The 16529-nt window shown below is 46.4% G+C and overlaps 1 protein-coding gene across 1 annotated transcript in view; it reads right to left on the bottom strand.

The window, feature by feature from the left end:
• The window catches only part of PPM1J (protein phosphatase, Mg2+/Mn2+ dependent 1J), a 93374-nt gene that overhangs the window by 32059 nt on the left and 44786 nt on the right, over positions 1–16529 (bottom strand). The window contains exons 4-5 of the mRNA XM_077294917.1: positions 10830–10942; positions 5971–6055 (exon numbers count right to left, since the gene is read on the bottom strand). Of these exons, the coding sequence (XP_077151032.1) occupies positions 5971–6055; positions 10830–10942 (198 nt within the window). The remainder of the gene's footprint in view (positions 1–5970; positions 6056–10829; positions 10943–16529) is intronic.

A 16529-nucleotide genomic window follows, 5' to 3' on the forward strand; every position in this document is an offset into this window, starting at 1 on the left:
CCATACGCTGGGACGCACACCATCTGAAACAAATAACATTCATTAAGCAAAACAGAGGGATATGAGCGTTGGAAGGAAAAACAGTAACATCAAAACAGAGCGTCCGTATGGTACGTATAACAAAACTAATTCGGGCCTGATATACCTAGCGAAACAACGGGACTTCCATCTACCCACTCTCTGGATATCTGATTCAAACAAACCAGCCCTGGAGGCTTCCGTAGCCGCGCCGATTCTAAAGGAATGCGTGCCGAATTCTGCAGCAGGAAGGCCTAAAAACGAAAGCGCAAGCCTCAGGATCGATAAAAACTGATCCGCAAGTAGGGGGAAGCCGTTCTCGTGTACGAAAAATTGGGCACCGGCGCTCCTGACCTGCATGTACTGTTGATTAAAACCAAAGGACAAGTCATATCTTTTATGGCAAAAAGGGGGAACCATGTGCCCCTCCCTTCCTGGTCGGTTTTGGATCTGCAAACTCTGATCCTTAGACCATTGTCGCAGATCACTACGTCGTCCAGTTGCAAGCCCCCTGACTTGCGGCGGGACGAGGGGAGAATCTCGCTAACTCGCATAGCCCCGAAAAATGCTAGGCCAAAAGCCGCAGAAATCAAAACGGCCTCATATGCAGAATCGCAAACGCTGCTGGAAGCCCCGATTAAGTTAGTCAGGAGAGAAAAAGAGATGGGTCTCCTAATGTCGCTCCGTGTGCTCGTCCGTTGCCAGCCTTTTAGAACTTGGCTGATCAAAAAATGTTTAGTTGAATCTGACCAACCGGACAACTTAAAATGAAATGCTAAACCCGAAATGCGGTTACGCGCAACCGTGCCAGATACCCCAGCGGTCTGCAAGCGCGCCAAAAAAGCCAACGTGACTTGAACTCTCAGGGAATCTGAGGAACCTACCGGTTTATCCTCTGCCACAATGCACCACTCATCCCACGCCTTACCGTATGCTCTCCAGGTAGAAGGAGCAATGGATGACCGTATCAAAGGAATTAGTTCTCCAGGACATCCCAGACCAAGGGAGGGCATGCCAGGATTCGCGTTTGCTCCTTCCGAAGCTGACCAAATCGATCCTGCAAAGGAGACACGTTAGTAAAATCCGTTAACACTACGTTATTACCAGATACAACTGACGCTTTAACCCAAACGTTGAGCTCTAAACATTTTAAAACAATGAATCTGATAATCTTTATGACCGGTGGTGAGGAAGATGAAAGGTAATTTATAGCATGCGCAGAGCTGACCGTGTGGAATCGCAAAAGAATGCGCTTGTTTAGGAGACATCGACCCCAGAGCTCCATAGACGCCGCCAGGGAAAACAACTCGGTTAAAGTTGAATCTTGATCCCATGTCCTAGTGCACCAAGACTCGGGCCACGTGCAAACGCATTTTTGGTCTCTGAAACGCACGCTGAAACCGTCGATGCCCGCTGACTCAAACCAAAGATCCAAGCTATCGCTGTCGCAGAACTCTTCCTGAAAGCATGTAGTTCCATTGTAGGAGAGTAGGAAACGCTGCCATACCATCAAATCACTACGTAACTGTGAGGAAATCCTGATTCTGTGGTGAGGCTGCTTCACTCCTCTCGTGGCAAGTATCAACCTCCGGGAAAAAATTCTGCCCATCGGCATTATCTTGCAAGCGAAGTTCAAACAGCCGAGGAGGGATTGCATCTGAATTAAGGAGACCTTACCCACCGCTAAGCAACCTGCAATTAATTCCAACAGCTTCAAGATCTTATTGTGAGGCAACCTAAATTCCATGGAAACAGAATCGATTTCGAATCCCAGGAAAGTGATAACCGAAACCGGGCCGATCGTTTTCTCCGGGGACAAGGGAACGCCAAACAGGGACATGACCTCCATAAATTTATACAAAGTCTGAGAACACGATTCCGAATTAGCTGGGCCCACTAGCAGAAAATCGTCCAGGTAGTGCGTAATTGATGACGAGCGTGTGACCTCTCGGGCAACCCATTCCAGGAATGTGCTGAACATCTCGAAATAATGGCAGGAAATCGAGCAACCCATTGGGAGGCATGTGTCGTAGTAATATCGGTCCTCGACCATGGCGCCTAACAAATGGTAACAGTCCGGGTGCACAGGAAGGAGGCGAAAAGCGGATTCAATATCCGATTTTGCCATGAGGGCCCCTGGCCCGGCTGCTCTTACCATCTCGATAGCTCTGTCAAAAGGAATGTATGTCACTGCGGTGTCGTCACTCGGGATGCCGTCATTCACCGAACTGCCTTTGGGGTAGGACAAATGGTGAATCAGCCGGTATTTCCCATTCTCTTTTTTGGGAACAATGCCCAGCGGGGAAACCCGTAGGTTATAGAAGGGGAGGGTATCGAAAGGACCCCGGAAACGTCCTGCCTGTATTTCCTTGTTCAACTTGTCAGATAATATAGCAGGGTGGTCCCTGGCAGATTTTAAATTAGGGGCCGACTGGGGTTTACCCGAAAAAACGAAAGGAATGAAAAAGCCGAAAGAAAAGCCGAAGCGGAGTTGTGCTGCAGCAGGCTTATTGGGGTACCTGCCCAGCCACGGTTCTATGTTTTTTACGCTCACCGGTGTCATGTGGCTCACCCCCTGAGGGGGCCTTGCTATTGTTTGATTTTTGGGAGGACCGGGTGCACTTGGCTGCCGAATGGTTGCCGCCGCAAGACGAGCATTCATGCTTATATTTGCACAAGCCGTAGAACTTGCAGTGGCCCTCATTGAAAAGCCAACATGTGCCAGGTCTCCGCACAACCGCCGACCCGGCACTGGTATTCGTGCCGGCGGATGAGCCGGGAAAGGGCTGCAGGGTTTTTTGCGCCATCATTAAACGCAGCCATGAATCAGTAGCCTTCACCCCCCACCCTAAATGTGGGTTGACGGCTAGCCGGCGGCGGAAATCTTCATCGTATTTCCACCAAGCGGACCCGCCGTGAGCCTTGTGTGAGCTGTATATGCTGTCCAAGTAAATGAATAGCTCAGAGCATCGCTCCGGGTGTTTTTCGCCCATAACGCAGCCCAGAACAGCGAAAGCCTGAAGCCAATTGTTAATAGTTTTGGCTACCTTGGGTTTCGTCGTAGACCTTTTCACCCACACGTCTCTCCTTGTCGACCGAGTGCTGCTCGGTCGACACGAGCGACCAAATGTCGATGAACTCATTCGCCCAAATTTGTTCTTTAACGCTAATGTCCAAGTGTGACCCTAAAGGAGGGACACCACAAAAAAGTCCATCCTTGTATATGTCTGGGCGGGGAGGTGGGGAGGGTTTGGGTGGTATAACCGGTTGCAATAGCCTGGGGTTCACGAAAATCCTGCCGCCGGTCATGCTAGATGGGATCGCTGTGTTTGACAGATTAACACTATTACCCCCGTCCCCTCCCCAGGCCCCCGTGAAGGGGTACTCACCGGTTTGCACGTTGGGGTCCGGACGGCTCTGCTCTTGAGTATCATGATTAACGGCACTCCGTTTCTCCGCACGGGACCTGGACCTGTGACGGGATGACAAACGCCGACGAGACCTGCCTGATGAGCTATCCGATGTGGATGGAGAACGCCATCTTGATGACCTAGACCGTCTGCTGCGACGACTGGACCTGGACCTGTGGTAACGCCCCTTACTATTGTATGGCGCCTATGCCTCTTCCGGCGACGGCGACTGCGTCCAGATGAGGATGAAGAGGAGGAGCTGCACGCGGGGCGGATACCCGCACTCTGTCCGCTGACCAGAGCCGGGGTGCCAGCACCCTGTAAAGGAGTTCCAACACCGGTTGCCACCAGCGATAGAACTGCTGAGGCGCTCTGATGTTCTCCTGCTGCCGTTTGCGATGGAACCATTTGCCCCCCGGGAATTTGGGAAGAAGGTGCCGTAAAAATCAAAGGGGATGAGGGGAAAGGAGAATCCCCTCTACCGCCTACTTGGGCAATCCCCGCCTGTACCCCCCTCCCCCCCAACGCTGAAGAGGTACCCATTTGCTGCTGAGCTGTCAGTAATGCTCCCCATGCTCTCCCTGCATTACTATTAATATCTCTGCTCGACTGTGGGGTAGGTGGGATAAAGTCCTGAGTCTCCCCTACCCCGTTCCCTGTCCCTCCAGCTTCCTGAGAGGAGGAAGATGACCCCTGCACTCCCCCCATAGCCGCGGCTGTAATCAACCCTGCGCCCGCTCCTGTAGCTATCGACTGGGGCTGCAAGCTTCTTCCCCTAGGAGCAGTGCCTGCCGAGTCCGGTGCGCTGCTATGTATAGGCACTATCCCCTCCTGCATGCACGCTGCTGCTGCTGCACGCCGACCGTTGCCCGCATATGAGGAAGCGCGCGAACTAGACGCGCGCGCGCTCTTTTTAAAAAGCACTGGTGGGCTCAGGCGAGCCGGCGGTCGGGTGGCTCTGGAAGAACGCCGCCCGCCCGACGGCAACGCACGCTCCGCCGCAGGGAGGGAGCCGCTCTCGGCCAGCAGGGCCGCCAGCCAAGTGCTGCCCTCCCTGCTAATCTTATCTCTCACCGCTTGCTGCAGCGGGTCCATCTCGCCGGCAGCCCCAACCAGGTCCGGGTTCAGAGTGAGGGACCGGAAGTCGCGTCCAGCGCGAGGTCCCTCCTCTGAAATAAGCCACGCCCGCCTCGCGCGGCCGGTCCCACCCCGAACGACGTCACACTGTGGGAGACCGGGGCTAGCCATGCAGGAGAGCCCGGCAGTCAGGGGACAGCGGGATTGCCGCAGTGTCCCTCAGACTCACCCCCATGACTAGTCTGTATAGTTGTCCGTTTCCGGCTCCTGCTTTCAACTTTTTTTTTTCTGAAATGGTGTAGCATTTCATAGTAAAACAGATGTTTGCAATGATGGAGCCTGGCTGTGTACTATGCTGCCCAATATTTGTGGAATTGCTTGATGGATTTTCTTTTAAATATCTTGCTATTGGGGAGTCAAGTATTTGAATGCATTGCAATGGAAATATCAAAGGAAAAGTGATGCGTTCCCTCTAGTGTCCCATGTTTTTGCTGTTTCTGCTTTTTTCAACAGGTCTCAATTAGATGAGAATTGATATCTTGATTTGATGCTCTGGGTGACACCACTATCCTACACTTAAATAGACATCACTTGATCTAATTTCTTAGCTAATGTGCTAAACAGGACAGATTACTTTTTTTAATAAGTTATGTTGCCTTAACCTTGAACAATAACAACGTGCAAGTCACTAGGTTGTCTAAGTCTAACTATCTTGACTGCCTGTCAAGTGTAATCCATCTATAGCAGCAGAAACAATGAGACGGATTAACAAGAAATGTGGGAAGCTTCTTCTTTCCTGTTTGTCAAAGTGCATACAGCCATAACACAGATGTAAGCTTTCAGTTCAGGGAAGGAAACTCATTGGACAGGAGCAACACATTCTAGAAAATAGGAAAAGGTTCCAGCACCTATTGTCCTGGCAGGATGCTGATGAAGAGGAACCGCCCACACACAAAAATGGAATTGCAACTTACAGATAGGATAGCTGCCCAAAAGTAAGTATCTTTTAATCAACTTCTAAAACTTTCCCACTATGCTGTAAAAACCTCCCATAACAGCAGTGAAAACGTGAGTGATGTTCATTTGTGACAGTATGTAAAAGTTCGCATGTGGACACAGTCTTAATAGTGCATGCTGGGAATCTGACCACAGGAAGACTGTGAAAGTCACAAGTTCCTAAACCTGACTCAATATGAAACAGGCTCATATGACTATTTTCAGCATCTGACTTGTCGGGATGTTGCGGTTTTCTGTTTCAGAAATGCAGGAGTAGGTTTGTAATAGTGAGAAGCACGTCTTGCAATTATATTCTTGGAAATATCCTCATCGTTCCAGTCACAAATACATCAGAAAATAGTCAGAGGAACAAAAAATGTATACACATAGGAACTATTTATGTAAAGGCCGGATGTCGTTAGTGATGAGATATAAATATGACGAGTAAATGAGGGCATTGTGTTCTTACTAGCAACTGGAGCCTCTGCCTTTCTGTTTCTGGAGTAAACTCATGTGACATCTCAATGGTTTTCCCCTGTCGGACGATTATGGCCCTGTAAGTACATAGTAAAAATAAAAAGAGAAGAAGGCATATCATATACAGTTCAAACATGGCAGAGTTTTTCCGCTGTTGCCAACATAATGACCATGTAATGGATTAAAAAAATAAGCAAAATGCCCAGAAATTCACAGATTTTTGTCCAGTAAGTTTGGATACTCTGAAACATCTGAGCATGCCATAAAATATGTGTGTGTATATATATATATATCGATTCTAACGCATCGGGTATTCTAGAATGCACAGCCACGTAGTATATAACACAGCCCACGTAGTATATAGCACAGCCACGAAGTATATAGCATAGCCACGTAGTATATAACACAGCCCACGCAGTATATAACACAGCCCACGTAGTATATAGCACAGCCCACGTAGTATAACACAGCCCACGTAGTATATAGCACAGCCCACGTAGTATATAGCATAGCCACGTAGTATATAACACAGGCCACGCAGTATATAACACAGCCCACGTAGTATATAGCAATGTGGGCACCATATCCCTGTTAAAAAAAACAATTAAAATTAAAAATAGTTATATACTCCCCTTCCGTCGGCCCCGGATCCAGCCGAGGCCTTTACCGATGCTCCTCGCGACGCTCCGTTCCCAGTAATGCCTAGCGGCAATAACCCGTGATCATGTAGCGGTCTCGCGAGACCACGTGATCTCGGGGCATTGCCGCAATGCATTCTTGGGACCGATGCGCGAGGAGTGGAAAAGGCTACAGCGGACTTTGGAAGGTGAGAATATAATGTTTCTTGTTTTTTTTATTTTTAACATTATATCTTTTTACTATTGATGCTGCATAGGCAGCAGCAATAGTAAAAAGTTGGTCCGGGATGGTCGCTGATTAGTCGCGCCCGGCTGGCCGCAACCAATCAGCGAAGCGTGATTTAAATCCCGCACCAATGTCGCTGATTGGTCGCGGCCGGCCGGCAGACAAACAAACGGAAGTACCCCTTAGATGATTGTGTGTGTGTGTGTATATATATATATATATATATATATATATACAGTATATGTAATGGTGATATAACAGAGACGTACAATGGTGAGAATTCATAATTGGGGATTGTGACATGTAAGAAATTATATTTATTTAATATCAGGTGTACAGTCACGGCCAAAAGTTTCAAGGCTGGCACAAATTTTGTTTTCAGTTTCAAGCACCACTCCAGCGGTTTTTTCTTTATTGCAGTGCTGGACTGGTGCTACTAATCATAGTTCCCTGCCCCTAATCTTCTACTTACCACCCCTATCTTCATCTTTTATATGGGTCACTGTGGTCGGCATCCAGTAGTTTGCGACCTGTCTGATTGCTGCATTGTTTGTTGGGTGATCCGAAAGTCACAACGCAATTTAAGTCTACAAGAACCAGAACGGGACTCTCATAGACTTGTATTGAGAGCTTGTGACCGTCACCTCTGATTTCTGGTCAGTTAGTAGTTGCGGTCACAATATTAGCTCTGGACCGGAGTGGCACAGAGAAGAGCTGAACACGGTGGGTGAGTATAATACAAGGGCGGGAAACTTAGATTAGTTGTACCACTCTAACACTGAAATAAAATAAAAAATGCTGGAGTGGTGTTTTCTGATCTTTTAGTTAGATGTTGTGTGGTTAGTGAAGTACAAATGTTATAACAATGCATTTATTCTTAATTATGGCAGTCGTATATTCAGTAGGCCCAGGGACATAAGCTATTGTTCATATGAGTCTAAATGTTGACTCCTGTAAGTTGAATTTATGATTGCTGATTAGTTCAATGGCTGCTGAATACCTATTGCATTATTCTATCAGCCCCTACAGCTTATGGTTCTGCTATCCTTAGGGACAAAGGTGCAGGTTCATTGAACAATCAATATTTGTTAATATGTTGATTGCCCATTATATCAGTCCATGCAGCTTGTTCTTCTGCAAACATTGAAGGACAGCTATTGGTATAAAAAAGGACCCATCTAGTTCTACAGAGAGACTTTACAGAACAGCAGCTAGGGAACCATGGTAACAGCCGGAGGAATACAGATTTGATTCACTGCCCATCACTGAACCCACGGAGACGTTTAGAGAATCCAGGTTGGGACAATCAGGTTACCCGGCCACATACCTCAATGGGCTCTGTCAGCTTCCTAAGCTTGCCGCTACCTCCTCTCTGTGGGTGTCAGCCAAAATTGGGGTGCCACTGGTTGGGGTAGTTGGCGATGGGAGCCCTGAAGTCCCAGATGTTTTAATTCCCGGCGAGCCAGCATAAGGGTGAGACTCTGTCATTTGCACCATCTTGTGTACTTGCTGGAACTGTACTATATGTTATAGTCTATTGGTGGTTCAATAAAGTATTGTCACCCCATGCTACCCTCACCCTGTGTTGTCAGAATATTATTTAGCCCATGGGGAAGGAGAACAGGCTCAGTGGGTTGAGCCATGGTCCTTGCGGTCTATCTAAAGACAGCCAGGCAAGCCGACGAGAGCACCGACTGACCCTCGTGTTTCCACAACAATTATAAGCATTTCATACGGTTTTATACTCTTATTGACAAATACATCAAGTTTATGCGAAGACTCAATATTTACAGTGTTGACCTTTTATTTTTCAAGACTTCTTTGCCCTTCGCCCTGACATGCTGGATAGGAGCTTCTGGCCCAAATTCTGACTGATGGCAACCTATTCTTACCTAATTAATTCTTGCCGTTTATTACAATTTCTGTATTTTTGTTCGTCCACCTACTTTTTGTGAATTTACTATAGGTTTTCAATGGAATTAATATCTGGGGAGTTTCCTGGCCATTAACCCAAAACTTCAATATTTTGTTCACCGAGCTTCTTAGTTATTACATTTGCCTTGTGACATGGTGCTCCAACATGCTGGAAAAGAATTGTTCATCATCAAATTGCTCCTAGATCGTTTGGAGAAGTTAGGGTACCGTCACACAGTGCAATTTTGATCGCTACGACGGTACGATTCGTGACGTTCTAGCGATATAGTTACGATATCGCTGTGTCTGACACGCAGCAGCGATCAGGGATCCTGCTGAGAATTGTACGTCGTAGCAGATCGTTTGGAACTTTCTTTCGTCGCTTGATCACCCGCTGACATCGCTGGATCGTTGTGTGTGACAGCGATCCAGCGATGCGTTCGCTGGTAACCAGGGTAAACATCGGGTTACTAAGCGCAGGGCCGCGCTTAGTAACCCGATGTTTACCGTGGTTACCAGCGTAAAAGTAAAAAAAAAAAAAACCGTACATGCTCACCATCTGATGTCCGTCCGGTCCCTTGCCGTCCGCTTCCCGCTCTGACTGTCTGCCGGCCGGAAAGTGAGAGCAGATCACAGCGGTGACGTCACCGCTGCACTCTGCTCTCACTGTACGGCCGGATCTGTCAGAGCAGGAAGCGGACGGCAAGGGACCGGACGGACATCAGATGGTGAGCATGTACGTTTTTGTTTTTTTTACTTTTACGCTGGTAACCACGGTAAACATCGGGTTACTAAGCGCGGCCCTGCGCTTAGTAACCCGATGTTTACCCTGGTTACCCGGGGACTTCGGCATCGCTCCAGCGCCGTGATTGCAACGTGTGACCGCAGTCTACGACGCTGGAGCGATAATCATACGATCGCTGCGACGTCACGGATCGTGCCGTCGTAGCGATCAAAATTGCACTGTGTGACGGTACCCTTACTCTTGGATGAAGCTTAGATATCAGTCTTTATTCAAGGCAGTGTTCTTAGGCAAAATTGTCAGTGAGCCCACTCTATAGGATGAACAGTAGCCCCACAAATGAATTGTCTCAGGATGCTTCACTGATAATAACGCTCATGCGGAGTCTGTACTTGAGTTTTTCTCTGAGAGAAGTGGCTTTTTTGCTGCTATTCTTGACACCATGCCAACCCCAAAACACCTGTGTCTTACTGCATGTGCAGATGCAGTGATGCCTTTTTGCTGTAATTCCTGAACAAGTTATGCATTGATGATGAGACAATTCCAAAGCTGAATCCTCTTTAAGAAATGGTTTTAGAACTCGTTGGAATTTCTTGGTCGCCATGAAGCTTTCTTCACAGCTCGCTTTGAAATTCTTGATGATCCAATAAATGGTAGATTTAGGGACAATCTTACAAACAGCAATGTCCTTACCTGTAAAGCCCTTTTGATGAAAATTAGTGTTTGACTTCACATATTTCCTTGAGGTAACCATTGTTAACAGAAGACAATGATTTCAAGCACCAGCCCCCTTTTAAAGCAACTAATCTGCTCTTCTAATTCAATCAGCATGACAAAGTGATATTAGCTGCCCTGTCCCCGTTAACACTTTCTCCTGAGCTGACAAGAAGATTAGTGTAATGATGTAAGAATTTTTTGAGAGGTTAATCAGTGGAAATAGGATTTTTGTGATTTAGGTCTCATTCAAATGTCTAGGATCTAGGCTGAAACTCTGATTGCAATGTACGGGCTGGCTGCAGGTCTCCCGACTTGAGTGACAGCCTCATACAATAATATCACACTCCGGTTGGGAGACTCACGGTCAATCCATGCACTGTGGTCAGAGATCAGACCAAATTACACAGACGTCTGCATTAACCCTAAGATTGTTGTCCATGAAAACTGCATTTAGAACAGTTTTATGATATCAAATATATGCTTTATAATGGTTATTGCTCAATAGTTCGAAACCATGTGGTCAGTGAAAACATGGTGAAATCGGGACAGTTTGCAATATGTGGCAATAGTACTGCTTACCATGTGACATACTTATTCATAAAGTACAGTAATACCTGCTGTCGCCAGCATTGGCTACATATAGCTTGCCCATCAAGTAGATAGTCACAAGGGCACAGCAGCCTCCATCAATGCTATGCGATGTTCTCTCTCTTTCAATCTGTTCATCCTGTAAGCATACAATAATGTTAATTCTAAACACCAAAGAAATGGACAGCTTTCTTATATTTATGGACATTGCTATCTACACAGTAAAGAAACCATGCACATTATGTTGCTATTTGAGGAGTCTACTAGCGATTTATTGTAGATTTTAACTTTTCAAGACTAGGTTGATTTTCTTAATAAATTCTTTGCTATCTCCTGAGATAATCAGCACCATAGACTCTGTCTGATGTTCTTACAGCCCATCTACGCAGACATTAAAGAGATTTTATGATGTAAAAAAATGACATAGGAAGGAACCTTATGAATATGTATAAAATATGTTAAGACTTGCTTCTTCACCAGTCCTTCGCAGCTCCTGTTCACATCTTTACCCAGTAATATTAATGTACTATGGTATGGAAAATCAACACTTTCTGGGTGCTGACTGTTGTATTGTCCGATGAAAGGAAACTGCTCCCTGAAACGCGTTACTGAAACTCCAAACAAAGGATAATATTGTACTGCACAGTCGTCACTTCAGTGAATCTTTCATCTGCTCTGAAATGATGATGTGTCATCTAGGTATCCAACAGCATCCACAAGGTGTTTTTTCTCCATACCAAAGTGCTATTGGCTCTGGTGGTGTTAAGCCTTAGCGTAGGGATCCTGCACCAGACAGCAACAACGGAAACCACTTTCTGCTTCATGTGTGGGTTACATACAATTATATTGCTTACATAAGGTGGGCAGCGCTTTGATAACCTTGGTAGGGTGCAGGGTCCTCACCACAAGCACATTACATGAGGTGCTGTTCAATCTCTGCTGGTCTCTGTTTCTTGGTCCTGTAAATGCTGCAAACGCCCCCTGACGCGGGTCATTGCTACTGGGAATCGCCCCTGCAGAGCTCTGCCCACTTTTTTTTAGAAAACTGACTTCAGAAGATAAATAGTCACAAAGTATTGCGCATACAACATACTGTAGATGCCAACATTTGAGCATTTTTATTTTTTTACTAAATCCCGCACAAACTGTTTTAAAATATTGCACGACTTTTCAGTATACAGTAAATTAATTACGTCCATCTATATATATAATCGTCTAAGGGGCACTTCCGTCTGTCTGTCTGTCTTTCTGTCTGTCTGTCACAGAAATGCCAAGTCGCTGATTGGTCGTGGCAGTTTTGCTGTGACCAATCAGCGACGGGCACAGTCCAGGGGCAAAATGGCCGCTCCCTACTCCCCTGCCATCAGAGTCCCCTCCATACTCCCCTCCAGTCAGCTCTCACACAGGGTTAATGCTGCTATTAACCCTGTGTGACCAACTTTTTACTATTGATGCTGCAAAAATATCTAATGTTAAAAATAATATAAAAAAAAAATAAAAAATCATTACATACTCACCCTCCGTCGGCCCCCCAGATGCAGCCCAGGCCTTTCCCGCTCCTCACGACGCTCCGGTGACCGGTCCATGCATTGCAGTCTTGCGAGATGATGACGTAGCAGTCTCGCGAGACCGCTACGTCATCATCTCGCGAGACCGCAATGCACTCTTGGGACCGGAGAGTCGCGAGGAGCATCGGTAAACGCCTGGGCTGGATCCGGGGGGCCGACGGAGGGTGAGTATATAACTATTTTTTATTTCAATTCTTTTTTTAACAGGGATATCGTGCCCACATTGCTATATACTTCGTGGGCAGTGTTATATACTGCGTGGGCTGTGTTATATACTACATCTCTGTGCTATATACTATATGGGCTGTGCTATATACTACGTGGCTGTGGTATATATTACAGGGCTGGGCAATATACTACATCGCTGTGCTCTATACTACGCGGCCTGTGTTATATACTGCATGGGCAGTGTTATATACTACGTCTCTGTGCTATATACTACGTAGCTGTGCTATACACTACATGGCTGTGCAATATATTACGTGGCTGGGCAATATACTACGTGGCTGGGCAATGTATTACGTGGCTGGGCAATATACTAGGTGTCTGTGCTATATACTACATCTCTGTGCTATATACGGTACTACGTGGCTGTGCAATATATTACGTGGCTGGGCAATATGCTACGTGGCTGGGCAATATATTACGTGGCTGGGCAATATACTACGTGTCTGTGCTATTTACTACGTGGGCTGTGCTATATACTACGTGGCTGGGCAATATACTACGTGGCTGTGTTATATACTACATGGCTGTGCTTATACTACGTGGCTGTGCTTATACTACGTGGGCTGTGTTATTTACTACATGGGCTGTGTTATATACTACGTGGGCTGTGTTATACGCTACTTGGCTGTGCTATATTTCTCTGCTGTATCTGTGCATCATGAATCGTGGTATGTGTTAAAGAGGAGGGCCCACAGACGCTTTCGACCGGGGTCCTCAAAAACCTGGGCTGTGCTATATACTACGTGGCTGGGCAATATACTACGTGCCTGTGTTATATACTAGGTGGCTGTGTTATATACTACGTGGGCTGTGTTATATACTACATGGGCTGTGTTACACGCTACTTGGCTGTGCTATATTTCTCTGCTGTATCTGTGCATCATGAATCGTGGTATGTGTTAAAGAGGGGGGCCCACTGAGACTTTTTCGCCTGGGGCCCTCAAAAACCTGGAGCCGGCCCTGGCTTCACTGATTGGTCATGCCCGGCCGTGAACATTCAGCGACAGGCGCAGTCCGCCCGCGAATTGGCGCGGAATTTGAACCACGCTTCGCTAATTGGTCACGGCCGGCCGAATCCTGTGTATAAATTGCATTATTCTGAAAACTTCATAAATAAACTATATACATATTCTAGAATACCTGATGCGTTAGAATCAGGCCACCATCTAGTCTACTATATAATTGTCTAAGGATCACTTCCGTCTTTCTGTCTGTCACGGAAATCCCAAATCGCTGATTGGTCGTGGCAAAACGGCCACGACGAATCAGCGATGGGCACAGTCCGGCGGCAAAATGGCAGCTCCCTACTCCCCTGCCGTCAGTGCCAGCTCCATACTCCACTCCAGTCAGCGCTCACACAGGGTAAATGGCAGCGTTAACGGACCGCGTTATGCCGCAGTGTAACGCACTCCGTTAATGCTGCTATTAACACTGTGTGACCAACTTTTTACTATTGATGCTGCCTATGCAGCATCAATAGTAAAAAGATCTAATGTTAAAAATATTAAAAAAAAATAAAAAATCCTTATATACTCACCGTCCGTCGGCCCCCCGGATCCAGCCCAGGCCTTTCCCGCTCCTCGCGACGCTCCGGTGACCGGTCCATGCATTGCGGTCTCGCGAGATGATGACGTAGCGGTCTCGCGAGACCGCTACGCCATCATCTTGAGAGACCGCAATGCACTCTTGGGACCGGAGTGTCCCGAGGAGCATCGGTAAACGCCTGGGCTGGATCCGGGGGGCCGACGGAGGGTGAGTGTATAACTATTTTTTATTTTTATTATTTTTTTTAACAGGGATATGGTGCCCACATTGCTATATACTACGTGGGCTGTGTTAGATACTGCGTTGCTGTGGTATATATTACGTGGCTGGGCAATATACTACATTGCTGTGCTCTATACTACGTGGCTTGGGTTATATACTGCATGGGCAATGTTATATACTATGTCTCTGTGCTATATACTGCGTGGCTGTGTAATATATTACGTGGCTGGGCAATATACTACCTGGCTGGGCAATATACTACCTGGCTGGGCAATATACTACATGTCTGTGCTATTTACTGCGTAGGCTGTGCTATATACTATGTGGCTGGGCAATATACTACGTGGCTGTGTTATATACTACGTGGCTGTGCTATATACTACGTGGACTGTGTTATATACTACGTGGGCTGTGTTATATACTACGTGGGCTGTGTTATACGCTACTTGGCTGTGCTATATTTCTCTGCTGTATCTGTGCATCATGAATCGTGGTATGTGTTAAAGAGGAGGGCCCACTGAGACTCTTTCGCCCAGGGCCCTCAAAAACCTGGGCTGTGCTATATACTACGTGGCTGGGCAATATACTACGTGGCTGTGTTATATACTAGGTGGCTGTGCTATATACTACGTGGCTGTGCTATATACTATGTGGGCTGTGTTATATACTACGTGGGCTGTTATACGCTACTTGGCTGTGCTATATTTCTCTGCTGTATCTGTGCATCATGAATCGTGGTATGTGTTAAAGAGGGGGGCCCACTGAGACTCTTTCGCCCGGGGCCCTCAAAAACCTGGAGCCGGCCCTGGCTTCACTGATTGGTCATTCCCGGCCACGAACAATCAGCGACAGGAGCAGTCCGCCCGCGAATTGGCGCGGAATCCTGTGTATAAATTGCATTATTCTGAAAACTTCATAAACTTTATAAATAAACTACATACATATTCTAGAATACGTTAGAATCGGGCCACCATCTAGTTTACAATAAAGAGGTCCACAGTCTCTCCACGTGCTCTTCAGGAAGTCTCCACCCGCCGGAGCTTCCAACACAGACCTGGCCTCTTTTAGGACCTACAACACAGACCATTCAGGTCCAAACACTCTCTCATCATGTGACCAGACCTCAGTCACATTATATGGTTGTAACCACTCCCATAGGTGGGAGGTGTGTGTGTCTGTGCGTGGCTAGTCCGACCTGCCCAGCTCTCACACTAGCCCTGCCAACCTCCCTCTAAAACAACACAATTACTTGTGGGACTACAGGTCCCAGAACAACCTTACTTCATGCTGACAGTGCAGAGTAACTTCCTCTGCGACACACATTCACAATAATGCCGGACTTTGTCTCACCACAGTTATGCCTGTGACTTCCATGCATTCCTATGGCCTGCGGCTGCCATGCATTCCTATGGTCTCAATGCCTCTCCGTGCATATTCTGGGAAGACCATACAGCGCCGGCTACCTGTAACAGGGGTCACTGCATCACAGAATGAAAATAAGCAACTTTGTAATTTATCTTATCAGAGAAATCTGCTTCTGTCTTTTCTTGGATTGATCTTTCATTCTCAATTCATGGGAAAATCTGTAACATTATATGGAGAGGGAAGGATAAGGAGGGAGGTGCTATAGAGGCAGACACCGACATTCTCCTGCAAGTTCTATTGAAATGAATTCTCCATAGAACTTTATATTGCACCAACAGTCCTCTCCTATCTCAGTAATGGGAACATTTATATTAACTGAATATAGATTTTTACCTGTGAATTGAGAATTTTGAAAACAAATCAGAAAAAGAAAAAAAAAGATTTCTTGAGTAAAGTATAATACAAACTTTCTTATTTTCAACTGAACTATTTATTTATGAACTCCTCCAAACTAACCCCCCCCCCCAAAAAAAAATATATAAAAAAAACCTATGTTGGTGATTCCTTAAAGTTAAGCTCGCACGTTGGTGTAGCAGCCCGTCATTACCCCTCCTCCATTTTGCTGGTGTCTGACTCAATCCAGCCCAAGACCACTAATCTACGGTATTCCATCAAATGACCCTATCATTTATCTGTCCATGAAAATTAGTAGTAAGGTTTTCTTTTTTCTGACAATGTAACTTGTGATTGTTTCTTTCTTCCTGATCTTAGCCATCCATCTGAGCACTTCTCATCTTG

The sequence above is a fragment of the Ranitomeya variabilis genome, chromosome 3 (assembly GCF_051348905.1).
Source record: "Ranitomeya variabilis isolate aRanVar5 chromosome 3, aRanVar5.hap1, whole genome shotgun sequence".
Lineage (NCBI taxonomy): Eukaryota > Metazoa > Chordata > Amphibia > Anura > Dendrobatidae > Ranitomeya > Ranitomeya variabilis.